Source organism: Daucus carota, chromosome 4 (assembly GCF_001625215.2).
Source record: "Daucus carota subsp. sativus chromosome 4, DH1 v3.0, whole genome shotgun sequence".
Classification (NCBI taxonomy): domain Eukaryota; kingdom Viridiplantae; phylum Streptophyta; class Magnoliopsida; order Apiales; family Apiaceae; genus Daucus; species Daucus carota.
Genome location: NC_030384.2, coordinates 7,214,688 through 7,231,332, shown reverse-complemented (window position 1 = coordinate 7,231,332; position 16,645 = coordinate 7,214,688). Strand labels below are relative to the sequence as shown.

The 16,645-nt window shown below is 36.4% G+C and overlaps 2 protein-coding genes, 1 long non-coding RNA gene and 1 pseudogene across 4 annotated transcripts; 3 read left to right on the top strand and 1 right to left on the bottom strand.

The window, feature by feature from the left end:
• Positions 1-2,969: 2,969 nt before the first annotated feature.
• On the top strand, positions 2,970-6,594 carry LOC108217852 (proline-rich receptor-like protein kinase PERK1). The gene is made up of 9 exons (XM_017390741.2): positions 2,970-3,034; positions 3,248-4,006; positions 4,323-4,793; positions 4,879-4,965; positions 5,053-5,123; positions 5,207-5,283; positions 5,381-5,528; positions 5,632-5,793; positions 6,004-6,594. The coding sequence occupies exons 2-9, from the start codon at positions 3,334-3,336 to the stop codon at positions 6,268-6,270; spliced, it is 1,956 nt and encodes a 651-aa protein (XP_017246230.1). The 5' UTR covers positions 2,970-3,034; positions 3,248-3,333; the 3' UTR covers positions 6,271-6,594.
• A 349-nt stretch (positions 6,595-6,943) lies between these two features.
• LOC108217850 (protein LIKE COV 3) lies at positions 6,944-8,935 on the top strand. Of its 2 annotated transcripts, XM_017390739.2 has the most exons (6): positions 6,944-7,135; positions 7,208-7,260; positions 7,340-7,449; positions 8,002-8,169; positions 8,259-8,483; positions 8,570-8,935. In XM_017390739.2, the coding sequence occupies exons 1-6, from the start codon at positions 6,977-6,979 to the stop codon at positions 8,674-8,676; spliced, it is 822 nt and encodes a 273-aa protein (XP_017246228.1). In that variant the 5' UTR covers positions 6,944-6,976; the 3' UTR covers positions 8,677-8,935. The 2 variants fall into 2 exon arrangements, with proteins under 2 accessions (XP_017246228.1, XP_017246227.1); XM_017390738.2 differs by having other exon boundaries at positions 6,964-7,260; positions 8,570-8,809.
• Positions 8,936-11,163: 2,228 nt separating this feature from the next.
• LOC108216916 (12-oxophytodienoate reductase 1-like) lies at positions 11,164-16,362 on the bottom strand (annotated as a pseudogene).
• LOC108218172 (uncharacterized) lies at positions 12,235-13,836 on the top strand. The gene is made up of 5 exons (XR_001806302.2): positions 12,235-12,613; positions 12,736-12,809; positions 13,013-13,125; positions 13,430-13,525; positions 13,631-13,836. It is a non-coding gene; the product is annotated as an uncharacterized LOC108218172 (long non-coding RNA).
• Positions 16,363-16,645: the final 283 nt, after the last annotated feature.

Here is a 16,645-nt window from a genome sequence, read left to right as displayed (position 1 = left end):
GCTCTGCCCGTCAAACTTCAAAACAATTTTAGTTTGTAACTCTTCCATTGAAAATTATCATTAATGTTAAAAAGGAAAATAAATTTTTTTGTCATTCAACTTATTGTGTGTTTAGACTCTTACCGCTCAACTATAAATTTTTTTATTTTACTCACTGATGTTAGGTTCATTTTTTTTCGCCACTAAAGTTAGATTGGTTTTGATTATTAACATTATATTAATTTTTTGTAGCATTATTAAAATATAGTGATAAGTTGTAATATGTTGATGATTTTATATATGTTAATATCGTCATATATATAGTACTTTTTATGTACCCAAGATCGTTTACTTTGGGTGATAAGAGTTTGACATGCATTTTACGGCTTCTAAAAGATTTAGTTTCATAAATTATTTTATTTTTTTCTTCTGAATAAAAGTTTAGTGTTTGAATTTTTATAGACAAAAAGAAAATCTCAAAAAAAAGCTATGAAACTATGTTTTATAAGAATCTTAAAGTAAATGCTAAGTAGTAGAAAAAAATGCAAACAAATGAGAGTCACAAGGGAGTTATAATACAATAAAATGATGTATTATAGAGGACAATCATCGAAGAATAAGTTTTACTCTATTTATTTATCTTTAACTCAAAAAATTCATTGAGATAAAGTTCCTAAAATTATGAAGATAAATTTAAGAAAGATTTTAGGTTGAAATAGTCGATTGAAACTTATGCATCGTATCATTTTATCTTATCAAGAAGGATGAATTGTCTGAAGTCATTTATTCCATATTGACGATTTAATGAATTTCTAGAATTCTAATTACAATTTTTCTAGAATTTCTAGAAGGATGAAATGTTAGTTTAGGATATCATATAAGTAATCTATTGGACTTGCTCTAGAATCTCAAGGTGTTAGAGAATGGCCATTTTCAAGGTCTTATATTCTAACAGTTTGAGTTTTCTCAATACAATTCTTATTTAGCGAGAAGAAAACATCTTCCGTATATATAATTTCCTTGGTCCTTGATTTTAAACATGAGACCTTGTACCCACATGATGTTCACTCAGCCACGGTCCAAACTAAATTACAGGAGCCTACTAATGTAAAACAAGCTCTCAAGGACCCATCATGATGTCAAGCGATGATGGACGAGTTAGGCGCTCTTCATAAGCTCGAGACATGAGACCTTGTACCCCTAGAACCTGGTACAAATCTTATTAAGTGCAACTGGGTCTTTCGGATAAAGTATAAATCTGATGGTATCGTAGATCGTTATGGAGCTCGTCTAGTCATCAAAGGTTTCCAACAACTTGCTAGTGTTAAATACACGGATACCTTCAGTTTAGTTGTAAAACCAGCTATAATACGAACTCTTCTGACTCTTGCAGTATGTAGTAATTGGCATCTTAGGTAACTTGACATTAACAATGCCTTTTGAATGACACTCTTCATGAGCAGGTTTTCATGGCCTAACCTCCTGGATTTCCTGATGTTCAATTTCCAAATTATGTGTGCAAGCTATGGAAAGCTATTTATGGTCTTAGGCAGGCTCCATGAGCTTGGTACGATGAACTCACTAGCTTCCTATTAAATCATGGGGTTAAATCTCCAGTGTATTTAATTGTTTATGTGGATGACATAGTTCTCGCAGGTCCGAACTCACACATTCTGGAAGACTTCAACAAACACCTCGTTGCTAAATTTGCTCTCAGAGATCTTGGTATGATATCTTATTTTATGGGGCTCGAGGTAATTCCATGTAAACACGGTCTCTTTCTTAATCAAAAGCGTTATATACTTGATTTACTTGAAAGGACTGGACTGACACATGCAAAACCAGTCTCAACTCCAATGGTTGTGGACTCTAATCTTACTCTACACTCTGGTGATTTAACACTCTGGTGATTTAATTGATCATCCTAAGATTATAGAGTAGTGGTTGGAAATCTTCAGTATCTTACACTTACCCTTCCTGATGCTTCCTATGCTGTAAACAATCTTTCTCAGTTTATGTATCAGCTCCGGAGTTCTCATTGGGCAGACCTCAAGCGTCTACTTCGTTACCTTATAGGCTCGTTGGACAAAGGCATGACTATTTATCGTGATTTACGTCTTAATCTTCATGCCTTCTCTGACGCTGACCGAGCAGGAAACAAAGATAAGTATACCTCAACAATTGGTTATATCGTTTTTCTGGGTCGTAATCCTTTAACATGGAGTTTTTCTTAGTGCAACTCATTTGAGTGCCAACCTAGTTTTTCACTCGTGTATGAAACACTTGGCATTGGCCTTCCACCTCATTCGAGAGCAGGTTCAAAATGGATGTTGACGTGTCATTCATGTTCCTATCAGAGACCAACTAGTTGATCCTCTCACTAAACCATTAGCTAGAGCTAATTTCGATGTGATCATGTCCAAGATATGTCTTACTGCTCGATCGTCCATCTTACGGGGGCATGTAAAAAGGATCCTCATGATTGACACAATCAACGATTGATTGAGTCGAGCATTGTTGCTGCTTTTATGTACATAAAATCTTGTATATGAATTGTAACTATTCAGCAGTTAGACTAATATTTCTAGTAGTTAATTTCTCAACATTTATTTTGTGTGATGCACTGTATAAATATTCTTTCATGAATGATACAAAGTGAAGCCTTGGAGTATTCATTACCCTCGAAGCTTACAAGATGAGAAAACCTGAAAAGCAAGAATGCTGACAAGTTAAATTTCCAAAAGTTAGTGAATGAAAGACTAATGTTGAGTTTATAATGTGAGCACATGCACGCGTTATAGTTTTGTTAAAACATCATACGAGAGCGTTGATTTGTTTGTTTTCGTAATCAAATCCTTGAATGCAGAAATTCTTGTTTGAAAAGAGGGCAAGTAAAGAAGTGGATGAATGGCGTAAAGGGTGGGAGTGGGGGGTCCTGGTTTGTGGGAAGCTGGGAAATAGGAGGAAAATAGAGAAATAAGGCTTATTGCATGTTTTTCTCTGTCTTACCTCTGAGGACCCTTCCACCTCTGCTTCTCTAGCTAGTTGTTTCAAGGTATGCATGTCATGTCATCCATCCTATATGAATATCTGTGAATTATACGGATTGATTTAATAAATAGGCGCGCGTATATGTTCCGTGCACTTGATTATCAATGTTTGTTTTGTTCACACAATTTAAGATCAACAAAATGAGATTGGATTTAGGGGCTGTGTGTAAGATTAGGGTAGATTGCGATTGCGATGCTGAATGTTATGTTGTTTACAGGTGGAGGGTTATATATCCAGGTGAGCAGGTAGGGGAGAGCTGGTTGGCTTTTCCGGCTCTGCTCACAAGAAAGCTATATGAATTGAATGGCTTCATCTCCAGAAACTGCTCCCTCTAAAACTATTTCAAACAATTCAACTAGTAGCTCTGAGCCAGACTCCTCCACTCCTTCACCCAAACCTTCTCCTAGTCCAAACTCACCACCACCACCACCACCCGACTCTAAGTCACCTCCACCACCACCACCATCCTCTCCCCCGCCTAAGTCCTCTCCCCCGCCTTCCTCTTCGCCTCCTCCTTCCTCACAACCACCACCTTCACCTCCATCTTCCTCGCCTCCACCTCCACCATCCTCCTCTCCCCCTCCTCCGCCACCTCACTCTGATTCACCTTCCTCACCTCCTCCTTCACCTTCCCAGCCTATCTTCCAACCACCATCTTCATCCTCACCATCGCCCTCCACCGCGACTTCTACACCTACGCCTCCCACTGTTTTATCTCCTCCGCCTTTGATCAATGCACGTTCACCTCCTGGACCTCCCAAGCTAGTGCCTCCACCTCCACCATCATCTCCACCATCTAGCAATTCGCTGTCGAGGTCTTCAGGTAGCTCATCCAATCATGCCGGGATTATTGCGGGGGCAGCCGTTGGGGGCGCACTAGTTTTTGTTATTATGCTGCTTGTGCTACTATGCATATGGAGAAAAAAGAGAAAACCTGTGTATTATATGGATACGACTACATTTCCTTCTGCTGGAGGTACACAATTATCTTGTACATATAGAGGTACAAAATTTGCTAATATTCTTCAGTCAGTGAGTAATTATTAGCTTCAAGAGTGACATTTTATCTTTATTTTAATTTTTCTAAGAGTAATGGCAATCAAGTTTGGCACGACAAGTGGTGTTTTAATCCTCTGTTGTCCTGGTACACCCAGGTTCGACTCTGGCTCATCTCGAGAAGTTTTAGAAAAAAAAAAAAAATGCTCATTTGGCATATGAAAGAGTGACAAGACAAGTCTACAATACTATGTGTTGTTTGAGTTTGAATTGACTTATGGCCATATTGTTCGCAGGTGGTCCTGCGGAGCATTTAGTCAAGTTAACACCACCCCCTAGAGTTATGGTGCCACCGTCGGCTGGATGGGGTGCAACACCTTCCAATAGTAATCACCCTAGTCCTGCCTTTTCTGATGCACGCCAGCTACCTGTACCTATATCACCCAACATGAATCTAGGTAGGAGCCAGTTTTCTTATGATGAGCTAGCCACTGCCACTGGGGGATTCTCTCAATCCAAATTGTTAGGACAGGGTGGGTTCGGGTATGTCTACAAAGGCGTGTTGCCCAATGGACAAGAGGTCGCGGTGAAGAGCTTAAAGTCAGGAAGTGGACAAGGTGAGAGGGAATTTCAGGCTGAAGTTGAGATCATAAGTCGTGTTCATCATCGTCATCTAGTGTCTCTAGTTGGATATTGTATGACCAATGAGCAAAGAATGCTGGTGTACGAATTTGTACCAAATCGCACCTTGGAATTCCATCTTCATGGTAAGTTTTTTGTATCATCATCAAACTTGTGTGTAATTAGTTTTGTACCAAATTTCACCTTGAAATTCCATCTCTGTTATGAAAGGAAAAGGTCAACCTGTGATGGATTGGGCGACTAGGCTCCGCATTGCAGTGGGATCAGCCAAAGGACTTGCTTATCTTCATGAAGACTGTATGACTTGATATCTGTCGGGTTTGTTTAGCATCTTGTTGTTTTTTCTTTATCCTCTCAACACTTAATTTGTAAATGCATATGCAGGCCACCCAAAGATTATCCACCGTGACATCAAAGCGGCTAATATTCTCCTAGATAATAACTTTGAAGCTATGGTAACACACCCTGTTAGTAATTAAGCACAATAGTGACTTGAGGTCTATTAATTTCTTTATTTGTGAATTTTTCTTGCTTGAAGGTGGCAGATTTTGGACTGGCTAAACTGTCCTCTGATAATATTACTCACGTCTCCACACGTGTTATGGGAACTTTTGGGTACTTAAATTCATCAGTTTTATTGACTATAGTTGTGTTAAAAGATGATCATCAGTATGTTTTGGATTTGTAATAAGTTGGGATGGGGACATTGTAGGTACTTGGCTCCAGAATATGCATCAAGTGGGAAGCTTACAGAGAAGTCGGATGTTTTCTCTTATGGTGTCATGCTCCTGGAACTCATAACTGGTAGGAGACCGCTTGATCCTACGAGTAAATTAATGGAAGACAGTTTAGTTGACTGGGTAAGATATAAATCTCATGTCGTTATTATTATCATCTTCATGGACTCGGTATATATATTGTCCATCACGAACGAGGGAGTATGAGTCGTTGTATTACTGACAGGCAAGGCCACTTATGACAAAAGTTATAGAGAGCGGCAATTATGATGAATTAGTTGATCCGCGCTTGGAAGGTAACTACGATCATCAAGAAATGGCACACATGGTGTCAGTAGCAGCCTCCAGCATTCGCCATTCTGCAAGACTGCGCCCTAGGATGAGCCAGGTATAGTTACTATACTAGTACTCCCTCAGTCCATTTTTACATGTCTATTTTGACTTTTGACCAGTCAAATTGACTATATTTTGACTGAAATATGAAAGAACATATAAAAGGGTACCGAGGGAGTATTTAATTAGACAATGACACATTTTATGATACATTTTGCTCTATCCTAGCTTGTACTAGTCATATTTTTATATACATGAAAAACAGATTGTGCGTAAACTGGAAGGAGAGCAGTTATCAGTAGAAGACCAAAAACCAAAACCAGGCCAAAGTTTGGCATCTGGAGTAACTCGAGCCTACGACACAGGAGCATACAATGCTGATATGATGAAGTTTAAGATGATGGTAATGAGCAGCCAGGAATTTGGTAGCAGCGAATTTGGAGGGAGTACAAGTGAGTATGGCTGCCAATGCTCGACCACAAGTTCTGATTCAGATGCAAATGATGTTTGTGATAATGCACAAAAGGTTTAGTGAGATGATAATGTGAAAACGTTTGCCTTGGAGGTCTTCCTGCTGAATCCCTATATGCATGCTTATTCTAGGGGGATGAAAATGGTGACCAGTATATATATATACCTGACATGTCCCTTTGGGTTAGCATTGAGGATGAGTTTGGTTAATTTAACTAAAAAAAAATACTGAGGAAGGACTGAAGTTGAGATGCAGCGCTTAGACTTTGGAGTATATGTGAAGGAAGTGGCGTGTAGGTTGTAATCGACTGTTTGAAAGATTTTTGTGAGTGTTTCTATGATGAGCTATAAAATTAAGCTATCCATGCAAACATTTTTCTGTCATACTTCTTCTTCCCATCTTACGTGGTTATTTCTAAAAAATACGTACCCTAATTTATATTTATTTAATTGAAATCTTATTTGTTTTTTTATTCAATTCGGATTTTAAAAAATTCATCAGAATCTTTAAATATTAAATTATTCTAAAAATTTATTATTATTCAATCATAATTTTGAATTATCCTATAATATTCGATAATATATAATTAAGATTATTTAAAATCCATCAACATGTGAAAGATTATAAAACAATAGTTTATACCAAATTTTGAAACATTAAATGAGTCTATGTCAACTCTCATGTATAAAATAAAAATAACATATAATTGATGAAACACAAATTTTTTTTTATTGGATTGAACACAAACAAACCCTGAAAAGAGGAGATGGGGATAAAAGAGAAAGAGAAGGAAAAGGCGGAAGAAGAAGATGTTATTGATAGGGATCTGGAAAGGCTAATAATACCTGCTGATCATATACCTCCTCCTACCACTACTAACATCAACGGAGGATCTGAATTATCCTCCGCTTCTTCTCAACAAGAGGTCCCCTGTTTCCTGTTCCACACATGCATCCATAATTCTTCCATATTTATTCACTTTCTTTCTTCTTTGCAGGCATTTATCAAACTCATTCGCAGCTGGGCCACCAAAAAATTTATCACTGGATGGTTGGTATAACTGCTTCACTGCCCTCACACTTGCATTTCTTTTTCTTTCCACACTTGAAACTCTTTCACATTGTTTCAGTGTCATTTTGTTTCCAATTGCTATTACATTCTACGCAACCTGGTGCTTTGTTCATTTCGTCGATGGATTTTTCTCGCCTGTTTATTCTCATCTCGGCATCAACACAATTGGTATGTTTTCCTGCCAACTCTATTGTATTCATCGCATCACCAACATTTCAGCTTTGAGTAGTGCTAGGTGTACAGAATTGTGTATAGAGAATTTGTACATAATGACATGACAATTGATGTAGAATGTTTTAATTGCGATTGTTGATGTGAGTACAGAAGCCCATTCCAATTAAAAACCACTATGTACAAAATTTTGTACACAATTATGTACACCAAGCATTTTTCTTTAACTTTATGTCTATGTATTCATCGCATCACCAACATTTGAGCTTTATCTTTTAACCATGCTAATTTCACCACACAAATTTAGAGGAGGTACACAATTGTCTAAGACAAGACAACTAGACAAGGAGAGGACGTTTTACTGCGGTCTGCAATTAAAAAACCACCCAGAATTTTTACAACAAGAATGATGATCCATACCTTATTGTAATTTGTGCTTGCATTTCTTCTTTTAAGAGAATCGAGTAGAGGTTACACAGATACAGTTTCAGACAGAAGAGAGTTTATGTTTCATTGTCTAATCTGTATATGCATATAACTTATTTGCAGGTCTTGGATTTGTAACTTCGATTGCTTTTATCTTCTTGGTTGGAGTTTTTATGTCATCTTGGTTAGGAACATCTCTTCTTGCATTGGGAGAATGGTTTATAAAGAAGTTGCCTCTAATGAGCTATATATATGCTGCTTCTAAGCAAATTAGTTCAGCAATTTCACCGGGTAAACTTCTTGTTAATATTTATAGCTGTTAATATTTATAGTAGAGAAGCATATGAAAGCCGTACTAAAACAGATAACTACTTGTTCAGACCAGAACTCACGTGTGTTCAAGGAAGTGGCTATCATAAGACATCCCCGTATGGGAGAATATGCATTTGGATTCATTACAGCAACCGTCGTTCTCCAGCAGATCTCAGGTGTCGAGGAGCTCTGTTGCGTTTATGTGCCAACAAATCACCTCTACCTTGGAGATATATTTCTAGTCAACTCAAAAGAAATTATAAGGCCTGATATCTCAGTACGCGAAGGGATTGGTACTTCCCTCGATCAACAGTCAAGGAATACATGATAATGGTATGTTCACTGTATATGTTCTGATGTTTTAATTTCTTCTCTGCAGAGATAGTCATTTCTGGGGGAATGTCTATACCCCATATGATGTCCATAACAGATACACTGATGATACATAGGCCGAGAATTCGAAAATATGAAATTCCTCAAGTCTAGCAGTGCCCCCACGTACAGCGCCGAGATGCTCGTAAAGTTGCCCGAGGAAAATAAATTGGACTTGAATCCTATTCAGTCTCACTGGAAGATCAAGCCTTCAGTTCAAAGCTGCTAAACACATATAATAATTTCAGGGGATAGAGCCCTGGCATGCTAGAATTCCAAGAAAAATGAGTTGTTATATGTTGATGTTAGAGGATGAGATCTTGACTCTCTTTTCTCTCGCTACCTTCTGCTATGAATTAATATGGTTTGAATCATTAACTGGTCAAAAACGTATAATATCATCAACTATTACACTTCATACAGGATTACAGGATTCAAGAAATAATCTTTACTTCCGACAAAATGTACTAATTACTTAGTGGTACTGGAATGACAATGGCTTCCTACAAATAACATTCTCATCCTTCGTTTTCTATACTCCAAATTGTATCGAATGCATATGTACTGCAATATCGACTTTCATATTTCATGATAGTAGAAATTTTAGGCCAAATAAACACCCTAATCAGCAATGTCAAACATAATTTACCATCCAATCCGTTGTCACAAAGTATTTAACGTCAATGCCAAATGGTTATACCTCGAACACTTTGATGTAGTAGTAAAGAATCAAGACTTAACCAATTTTCTAAAGTCTCGAGGTGTTAAGAGAAGAGCTTAAGGGATCATATATAATTCTAACACCTAGAACATATTGAACAAACAATAGAGTGCATTTCATGGATGATTAGTAAAAGTAAAGCTCACCTATGAGAAAGCTGAAAGTTGCCCAATTTGTATGGAGTAAGGACTTGAAGGGTTTGCTCCTCTGCCATTATATTGTACCTCTGTTTTCACTTGCTATATGAAACTAGACATAATTGACAGAGCTAGGAACAATCAATTCTTGATTGCACCTTACCATTTTTTACAATTAAAAACTCCTGAGATTTGTAAAACACGTCAGTGATTACGCATAATCTGCAGACAATTAAAGGGCTGCTCAATACTAGAGTAATACATCACACAATTGCAACTTGTCCAAAAGTGGCTCCTTGTGTCTTCTTTCTCATGTAATTGTAATATGCTCTAACTTGTTCCAAGTAGAGTAGAGAGTAGTGGATGCATACAATTCTTGAAATATAGGTGGATTGTCTTGACCTAAATTCTTGTAGTGTTGCAGAGTCTATTTTCTCCAAAAATCTCATAGATAAACAATTAAAACTTTAGCCAGTTACAATTATGTACAAAAAATAAGAAAGAAACTATACAAATATAACACAATACATGTATAATTAAAAATTTTGCTGTCATCAGATTCCCAAACCAAGAATCCACAAGAATATTCCTATTATCCTATGGAACATAGAAATAAGAATAAGATGACCAGGTTACAATAGCTAAGTGATAATATATGCTTTTCGGTTTCATCAAGACATCAAGAATAAGTGGCCAGCATGCATTCTAACATGCAGATCATGGTGGAAGAAGCCCTTTTTGCTTTAGAATAACAGTGCCTAACTGCATATAATTGCCTATTTGATGAGCAGTTGCCACCTTGCACCAAGGGCACTTGGTGATCCATCCTGAAAAATAAATTTTATCAAAGTTTTATTTTTTAAAATCTGAAAATATGATTCAAATAATGTGAAATTGAGGGTACCATCTTGCACAGAGGATACTGGCTTGAGCACAGAACAATCCAGCACTGTTCCCCATTGCATAGTCTTGCATATACACATCAACATTAATATTACCAGTGCATCTCTACAGCGTGAATATCTTAGGCCACGCCTCTTTTTCCACATAAAAAACATCTATTGTTATTATAAACCTTAAGCTTAAGAATAATACTCCCTCCGTCCCATAATTCTTGGCTTGTTTGACTTTTTATGGTCAAATTGACCGAACTTTGACTACAAATTACATGTAATTCTCTTATAATTTTAAAAATATAAAATATGCATAATAAAGTATGTAAAGTATATTTTTTAATGATATAATTTTTATGATTGTTCTTAATCATATTGTATATGTAATTTGTGGTTAAAGTTTGGTCAATTTGACCATCAAAAGTCAAACAAGCCAAGAATTATGGGACGGAGGGAGTAGAAGAGAAGGTATTAACCAGAACAGAAAGATAATGTACTTTGCACGTAGAAAATATGATCGAATCATTAGGAATGGTATTGTACAGTAGCTGTAATAAGTTTATATTAGAATGTAAATGCCATAAACTTCAAAATTTGTTTTTATAATAACAACTAGTACAAGGTAACCAGTTGTTGAATCCACGAGCTATAAATCATACAGATAGAATAAACAGTAGATGCTACTTGCAGCAGACAAACACAAAAACCCCCAATTCCCTTGCTAAAAGGGAAAACAGTAACCACATTAAGCTTCTATTCTCTCGTGTTGTTTCAAAAAAGTGGTAACTGTTTCATCAAGAAACGGATAATCAGTGTAGCCAACTGGATCAGATATGTAAAATGTGTTCTATTATAGAGGAGCATCAAGTTCCAATCACTTTGGGAGATCAGGGTTTTCCAGGAACTATCGGCCATAAGCAACAAGGTCTGCACGGTTCTCAGCCACATCTTTAGTACCATCTTCCCTGCCATATCCCCCGGCCACAATGAAAGTAATTTTAAATGCTTTTATTATAGACACAAGACTCTGGGGGCACTCGGTCATTTCTTCCAAGGTTTTCATCCTTGGCTCAATCATGTGGGGGTAGAGAATGTCGTATTTATTTAAGGACTCGACCATATAGAGCCCCAAGCTTCTGGATTTGAATCAAGCCTCATGCCTACTTTGTCTGCTGTTATCTCTTCTCACACAGCTTCAGCAATTTCCAGAGCAAATCTGCAGCGCTTCTCCAATGAGCCTCCATATTTGTCTGTTCGGTCATTGACTTGATCTTTCAGATCTGGTCTATTAGGTACCCGTTAGCACCATGGATTTCAACACCATCGAAACCTAGATTTTGATTAAAGACATTCATGTTAACCATTCATATTTTATCACATTATCTGTTACTAGAAAAATCCTTATTAAACTTGCATATATCACACATTGGCTTTAAAACGTTAAGGTCAACGAAGAATTCTTATGTATGACAGAGATAGCACCAACAACAAAGGAATCTTATGTATGATGGGCTGTGGAGCTTCTCAGAAGAGTCCAAAATGATGCATAATGATATTATGACTCCTAGGCTTTTGAATTTAGTATTTTGGGAGGATTTTAGACATCCAAAACGGAAAGCAGCACAGCTTTTTTGCTTGCTCCGCTTTCATCTTGATAAAAATATTTAAGTAGGTATTGTTTTTTCACTACTAGAAAAAAGGCCTTAGACATCGGGTTTTAGCCGATGTCTATCTAAAATGCGACCGATGTCTTCGCGTGTGATGTTAAAGGTACCTGTGCAAAGACATCGGCTAAAAACCGATGACTAAAGCTGGATTACACAGCGCTTCTGGGTGTACCTGATGTCTAAGATCCCATTTTTGTTATAAAACTAACTACTTCAAGATCAATATTAGGTGCATTTGTAGATGTTTCTCATCTCTCTACTTTATAAATCCTACTGCCTTTTTCCCTGCGAAAAGTCTTCTTTGTCCCTCTACAAATTCTGTTTTTACGTTTATACGGCCATTGGCCACGTGGACTCCTCTCTGCCACTTATTTCATACATAAACCCACGCTTTCTTATTCTCCAGCATCTCCTAGAGTTTGAATTTCAAAATTTTGAATCGACGGCCTTGAAAATACTGCCGGTTTGAAGATTTTCAATCATGAAACTTCCGAAAGAAGCTGCATTTCAAATTCAAACCGTCCGATGTCTACGCTCTCTTCGATTTCGAATTTATGCTTTGGAGGCGATTACTGCCACTGTTCGGATCAAAGCGGTTACTGCGGCTGCTGCTCGGATCCACTGATGGCGAAGGTATTTCCTTCTCCCTAAAAACTGTCCCCCCCCTTTTTTTTTAGATTAATATCTTTTTGTGTTTACTGTCGTGTCGTGCTAATCGGTGCTTAACTCCGCCTTTTGACATCCTCTTTTAACAGAGCAAGTGATAGATTAATTCATCCATTCTCCCCTCTTTCCCCTTTTCTGAATTGATGGAGAACACACTTTGATAGTAAGTTGGTTTTTGTTGTAGCTTATATTTTGCTGTGAAACTGTTTGATGAAATGTCTGGAAGAAAAGGCTATTAGTTTCTGCACTTTGTTAGTATATTTCTTACTTAAATTATTGTTAATGGCTTGATTTTGGGATGTATACACAAGTTTCTTTTAGTATTTATTTTTTGAAATTATTGTTAATGGCTTGATTTTGATGTAGACGAAAACAAAGATGCAGATTAATGATCCTAGACAAGTGTATGGCCCTGTTGCCACTGTCTGGACTTTGCCTGAGAAGTATTTGGCAAAATGTCCAGGAGAAGAAGCTGATAGGTATTCTTTTTCTAATGCACTTCACACACACAAATTATTATTTTTGTTGTTTGGTGTAATCTTGGTAGGTAAAAATGGAGTCTTGAATTTATTCTCAGAATATATTTTCTATTACTGAGTCGAGTTTTACCCAAAGGTTATAAATCAAGAATGTTTTTGTAATTGATAGTTTTCTGGGCTTCTTCTTTTGTCAAATGTTTTTGGCTGTGCTGTTTCAAATTTTGCTATGCATGTAGATCAAACATTAATGTGATTCCAGCAGTTGGAATAATATTATTATTTTGTGCTTTTTTCAATGCCCAAGAGCAAATTTGCATTTCTTTGTTTGGATGGGACGCTTAACCAGCAGCAGCGAGAGAAAATCTTTATAAAACAGTTTTCAGAAGATAGCAATATTCTGGTTTGTCATATTATTTTGGATGCCAATTAAATAAATAGAAGTTGTACTTAGTATTGGCACATTATATTATATGACAACCCAGTTAATGTTTTAGTTAATATGTAGGTGCTTCTTATGTCATTGAAGGCTGACAGAGTTGGAATAAACCTGACAGCAGCATCTCATGCATTTGTCATGGTATGTTCAATGTGTTGGTCTAGGTTCCAGATATTTTCTGCTATAGCCATACTCATTTTGTACTTTGTTCAACCTAGAACTTAAAGATGCATAGTTTCAAATTGTTGATCTTCTGTAACGCTGATTAATATATGTACTGCATTTATGTCATGTGCATGGGACTACGACCGTTTCGATAATATGTTCTCATAAATAAATGCTTCATGATGATTTCTCATTTAATATACACAAAAACAATTTTTCTATAATTTCTTCAGATAACATTAAATTGATATAAACATTTTTTATTAGAAACATTTTGCATGCCCTTGCGAAGCGGGCACACATACTAGTTTCAAGTAAATTTTAATGTTTAAACAACAATATTTTGGAAGTACAGTGTACTATATTATATAAAAATGTCTTGGTGCAACAGAAAGGCATTTTTATGTCACTGCAACTCATAAGACATACCAGAAGACATAATTCTCTAGTTCTATCACCTTCTTCTATTCACTCACTGACATATATATAGCAGAATTGGCTTAACCTCGGGAGACATACCTAGCAGCAGCAAGTCGGAAATCATTTACAATTTGAGGAATTTCCTCTGTACTCAGTCGTCGAGGAATAGAAAATTCTGCCCCATCAATCTGTACAGGAGATTGGAGCTTGTCCATTTGGCTAAAAACCTGCATGAACAATTTAAAGCGATAGAGAATATATTATTATTAGAAAACGAACTTCATTGTAATTGATACAAACAGTTAGGTTCACTTCTTTAATTAGGCAAGTTCACAATGTTAGAAATGACAGAATCAATAAGGGGGCGTTTGGATTAAGATCGGGAATGAGAATCGGGAATGGGAATGGGAATGGGGGTTAATGGGAATGGGAAGGGTATGATAACCCAAGGGGTGGGAAGAGTATGATTTAACCACCTAAAATGATTGAGGTTCTCATTCCATAACACCAAATAACTAATCCAAACCGTTATTATGGGATTAAAGTTTCGATTCCTGTTAACTGGGCTCATTAACTATGAACCAAACACCCTCTAAGTTCGCTCATTCAACCAGGTGGAGCATTTGATATTTTTCATACAGCAGGTGAAATACTTCGACTTTTACGAGTTGTTTGTTAATTTTTATTTCAGACAGGCCATGCAAATTTTTAAATAAGGGTTCTTATAAATAGGATGCTCCGCTATAATTGGTATTTTTCCTTAAGATATAAGCTAGTATCTTGGTTTTCATCATTATGTATCATTGTATATCTGACCAGTATATCTGACCATACATAAATTTTGTTAGCGATTACACTTATATTTCCTTTTTCAAGTCAAAAAATATTCATTGGGGCCGTTTGGGTTAGCTTAAAAAAGTGACTTCTTGCTTATAGTAAAGAAGTGGAGTAGAAGTGAGAAGTAGAGAAGTTAATAAAGTGTTTGGAAAAGAAGCAGAAGCTGTGAGAGAGAAGCTAGCATTCTCAGCTTTTTAAAAGTGCTTCTACTTCTTTACACAAACGGGTCAAGAGAAGCAGAAGCCAGAAGCAGCTTCTGCTTCTCTCAACCAAACAGCCCCATTAAAACTATGGACTAATGAGGAGGTATATTTTAGAAATTAGAAAAATTAAAATTAAAATTTATGATTTTCGTATAAATTAAATATTTAATCTAAAATAATCTATCTATTTCATATTATTCGTCCGCCTTTGAATTTTGATCGGTTAAATTTACCAAACTTTGAATGAAATTGTAACGCCTGTAATATTTGACTTATATATATTACAGTATTTCATTTTGGTGATATATAAAATTTCGTGTTTTAATTGCCAAATTATGTGATTTGACTCGTTTATCGTTACATGACTTTCGTATGTCGTTATAATGTACTTATATGACTTTTGACGAATAATTCTCGCTACGCGATTAAATAATATTACTAGTTGCGACGGTTTTGGCTTTACATTAATAAATGTGATCGTTGCCGTTACCCGATTAAATAATAATAGAGATATATGCGATTTAGTGATATTTGATAAATTGCGAGTAGCCGATAAGCTTTAACTTGTAAAATAGCGTTTGGTATATATATTTTTCTCGAGATTTTACGTGTATTATATTCGTGTTTTATATTTATGAGAAATGTGACTATTAGAGCTCTACTTGTAATATTTCTTTTAAAATTCATTCCTTGTCCAACATTTGTGAAAACTATTTTATTAAACTTCTAAAATCCCATATTATTTGTGATATTAATTTCATGATTTATCGATTTGCACTTTATTTACTAAAACTCATTCTTTTAATATCTTTTTAATCACACTTTTATTAATTATCAAAAGACTACATTACCCTTGCATGCATTTTACACTAACACTTGGAAGAAGGATAATCTAGTCATTCTACACTCCACTACCACTAGTTGGTCAAGTCAAAACACAAGAGAACAAAATATTACATACTTCCACACTTCACTCATTCATACACACCAACTAAAATCAAACCCACTTCTCTCATCTCTCTCTTCTCTCTCCCTCACCTCTCCTCTCGGCTCTCTCTCTCTAAACCCTCCTCCATTGCCGATTTCTTCATCTTCTTCAAGGATCAAGCTTGTCTTGCCAAGATCTTCATCACCCACACTTGTATCTTCTCTCTCAAGGTTAGACTTGGCTTGCATGTGTCACTTGGAACCGGAATGGGGCTTTAGTTCTTATGGACTTAGAGTCACCATTTCAGAGGTTCCTAGATGATGAGCTTGATGTGATTTTGGTGGAGGTTATACCTCCATTTGGCCGAAATACACTTGCTTCATCACCTTCGGCAATGACCCTCAAGGGAGCCGAAGGAAATGGGTTGTTTTCATGCCTTAAATTCGAAATGGTGTGATGTTTTGATATGGTTTCAAGAAGTTTTGATCCTTTACAATGTGTTTTACAAAGTTTTAGACCTTGCATGTTATG

Coding starts and splice junctions, on each gene's coding strand:
- LOC108217852 (XM_017390741.2), top strand. CDS start 3,334: ATGGCTTCATCTCCAGAAACTGCTCCCTCTAAAACTATTTCAAACAAT. Junction 4,794..4,878: donor CTTGGAATTCCATCTTCATG/GTAAGTTTTTTG, acceptor CTGTTATGAAAG/GAAAAGGTCAACCTGTGATG. Junction 4,966..5,052: donor TGCTTATCTTCATGAAGACT/GTATGACTTGAT, acceptor ATGCATATGCAG/GCCACCCAAAGATTATCCAC.
- LOC108217850 (XM_017390738.2), top strand. CDS start 6,977: ATGGGGATAAAAGAGAAAGAGAAGGAAAAGGCGGAAGAAGAAGATGTT. Junction 7,450..8,001: donor TCTCGGCATCAACACAATTG/GTATGTTTTCCT, acceptor ACTTATTTGCAG/GTCTTGGATTTGTAACTTCG. Junction 8,484..8,569: donor CTCAGTACGCGAAGGGATTG/GTACTTCCCTCG, acceptor TCTTCTCTGCAG/AGATAGTCATTTCTGGGGGA.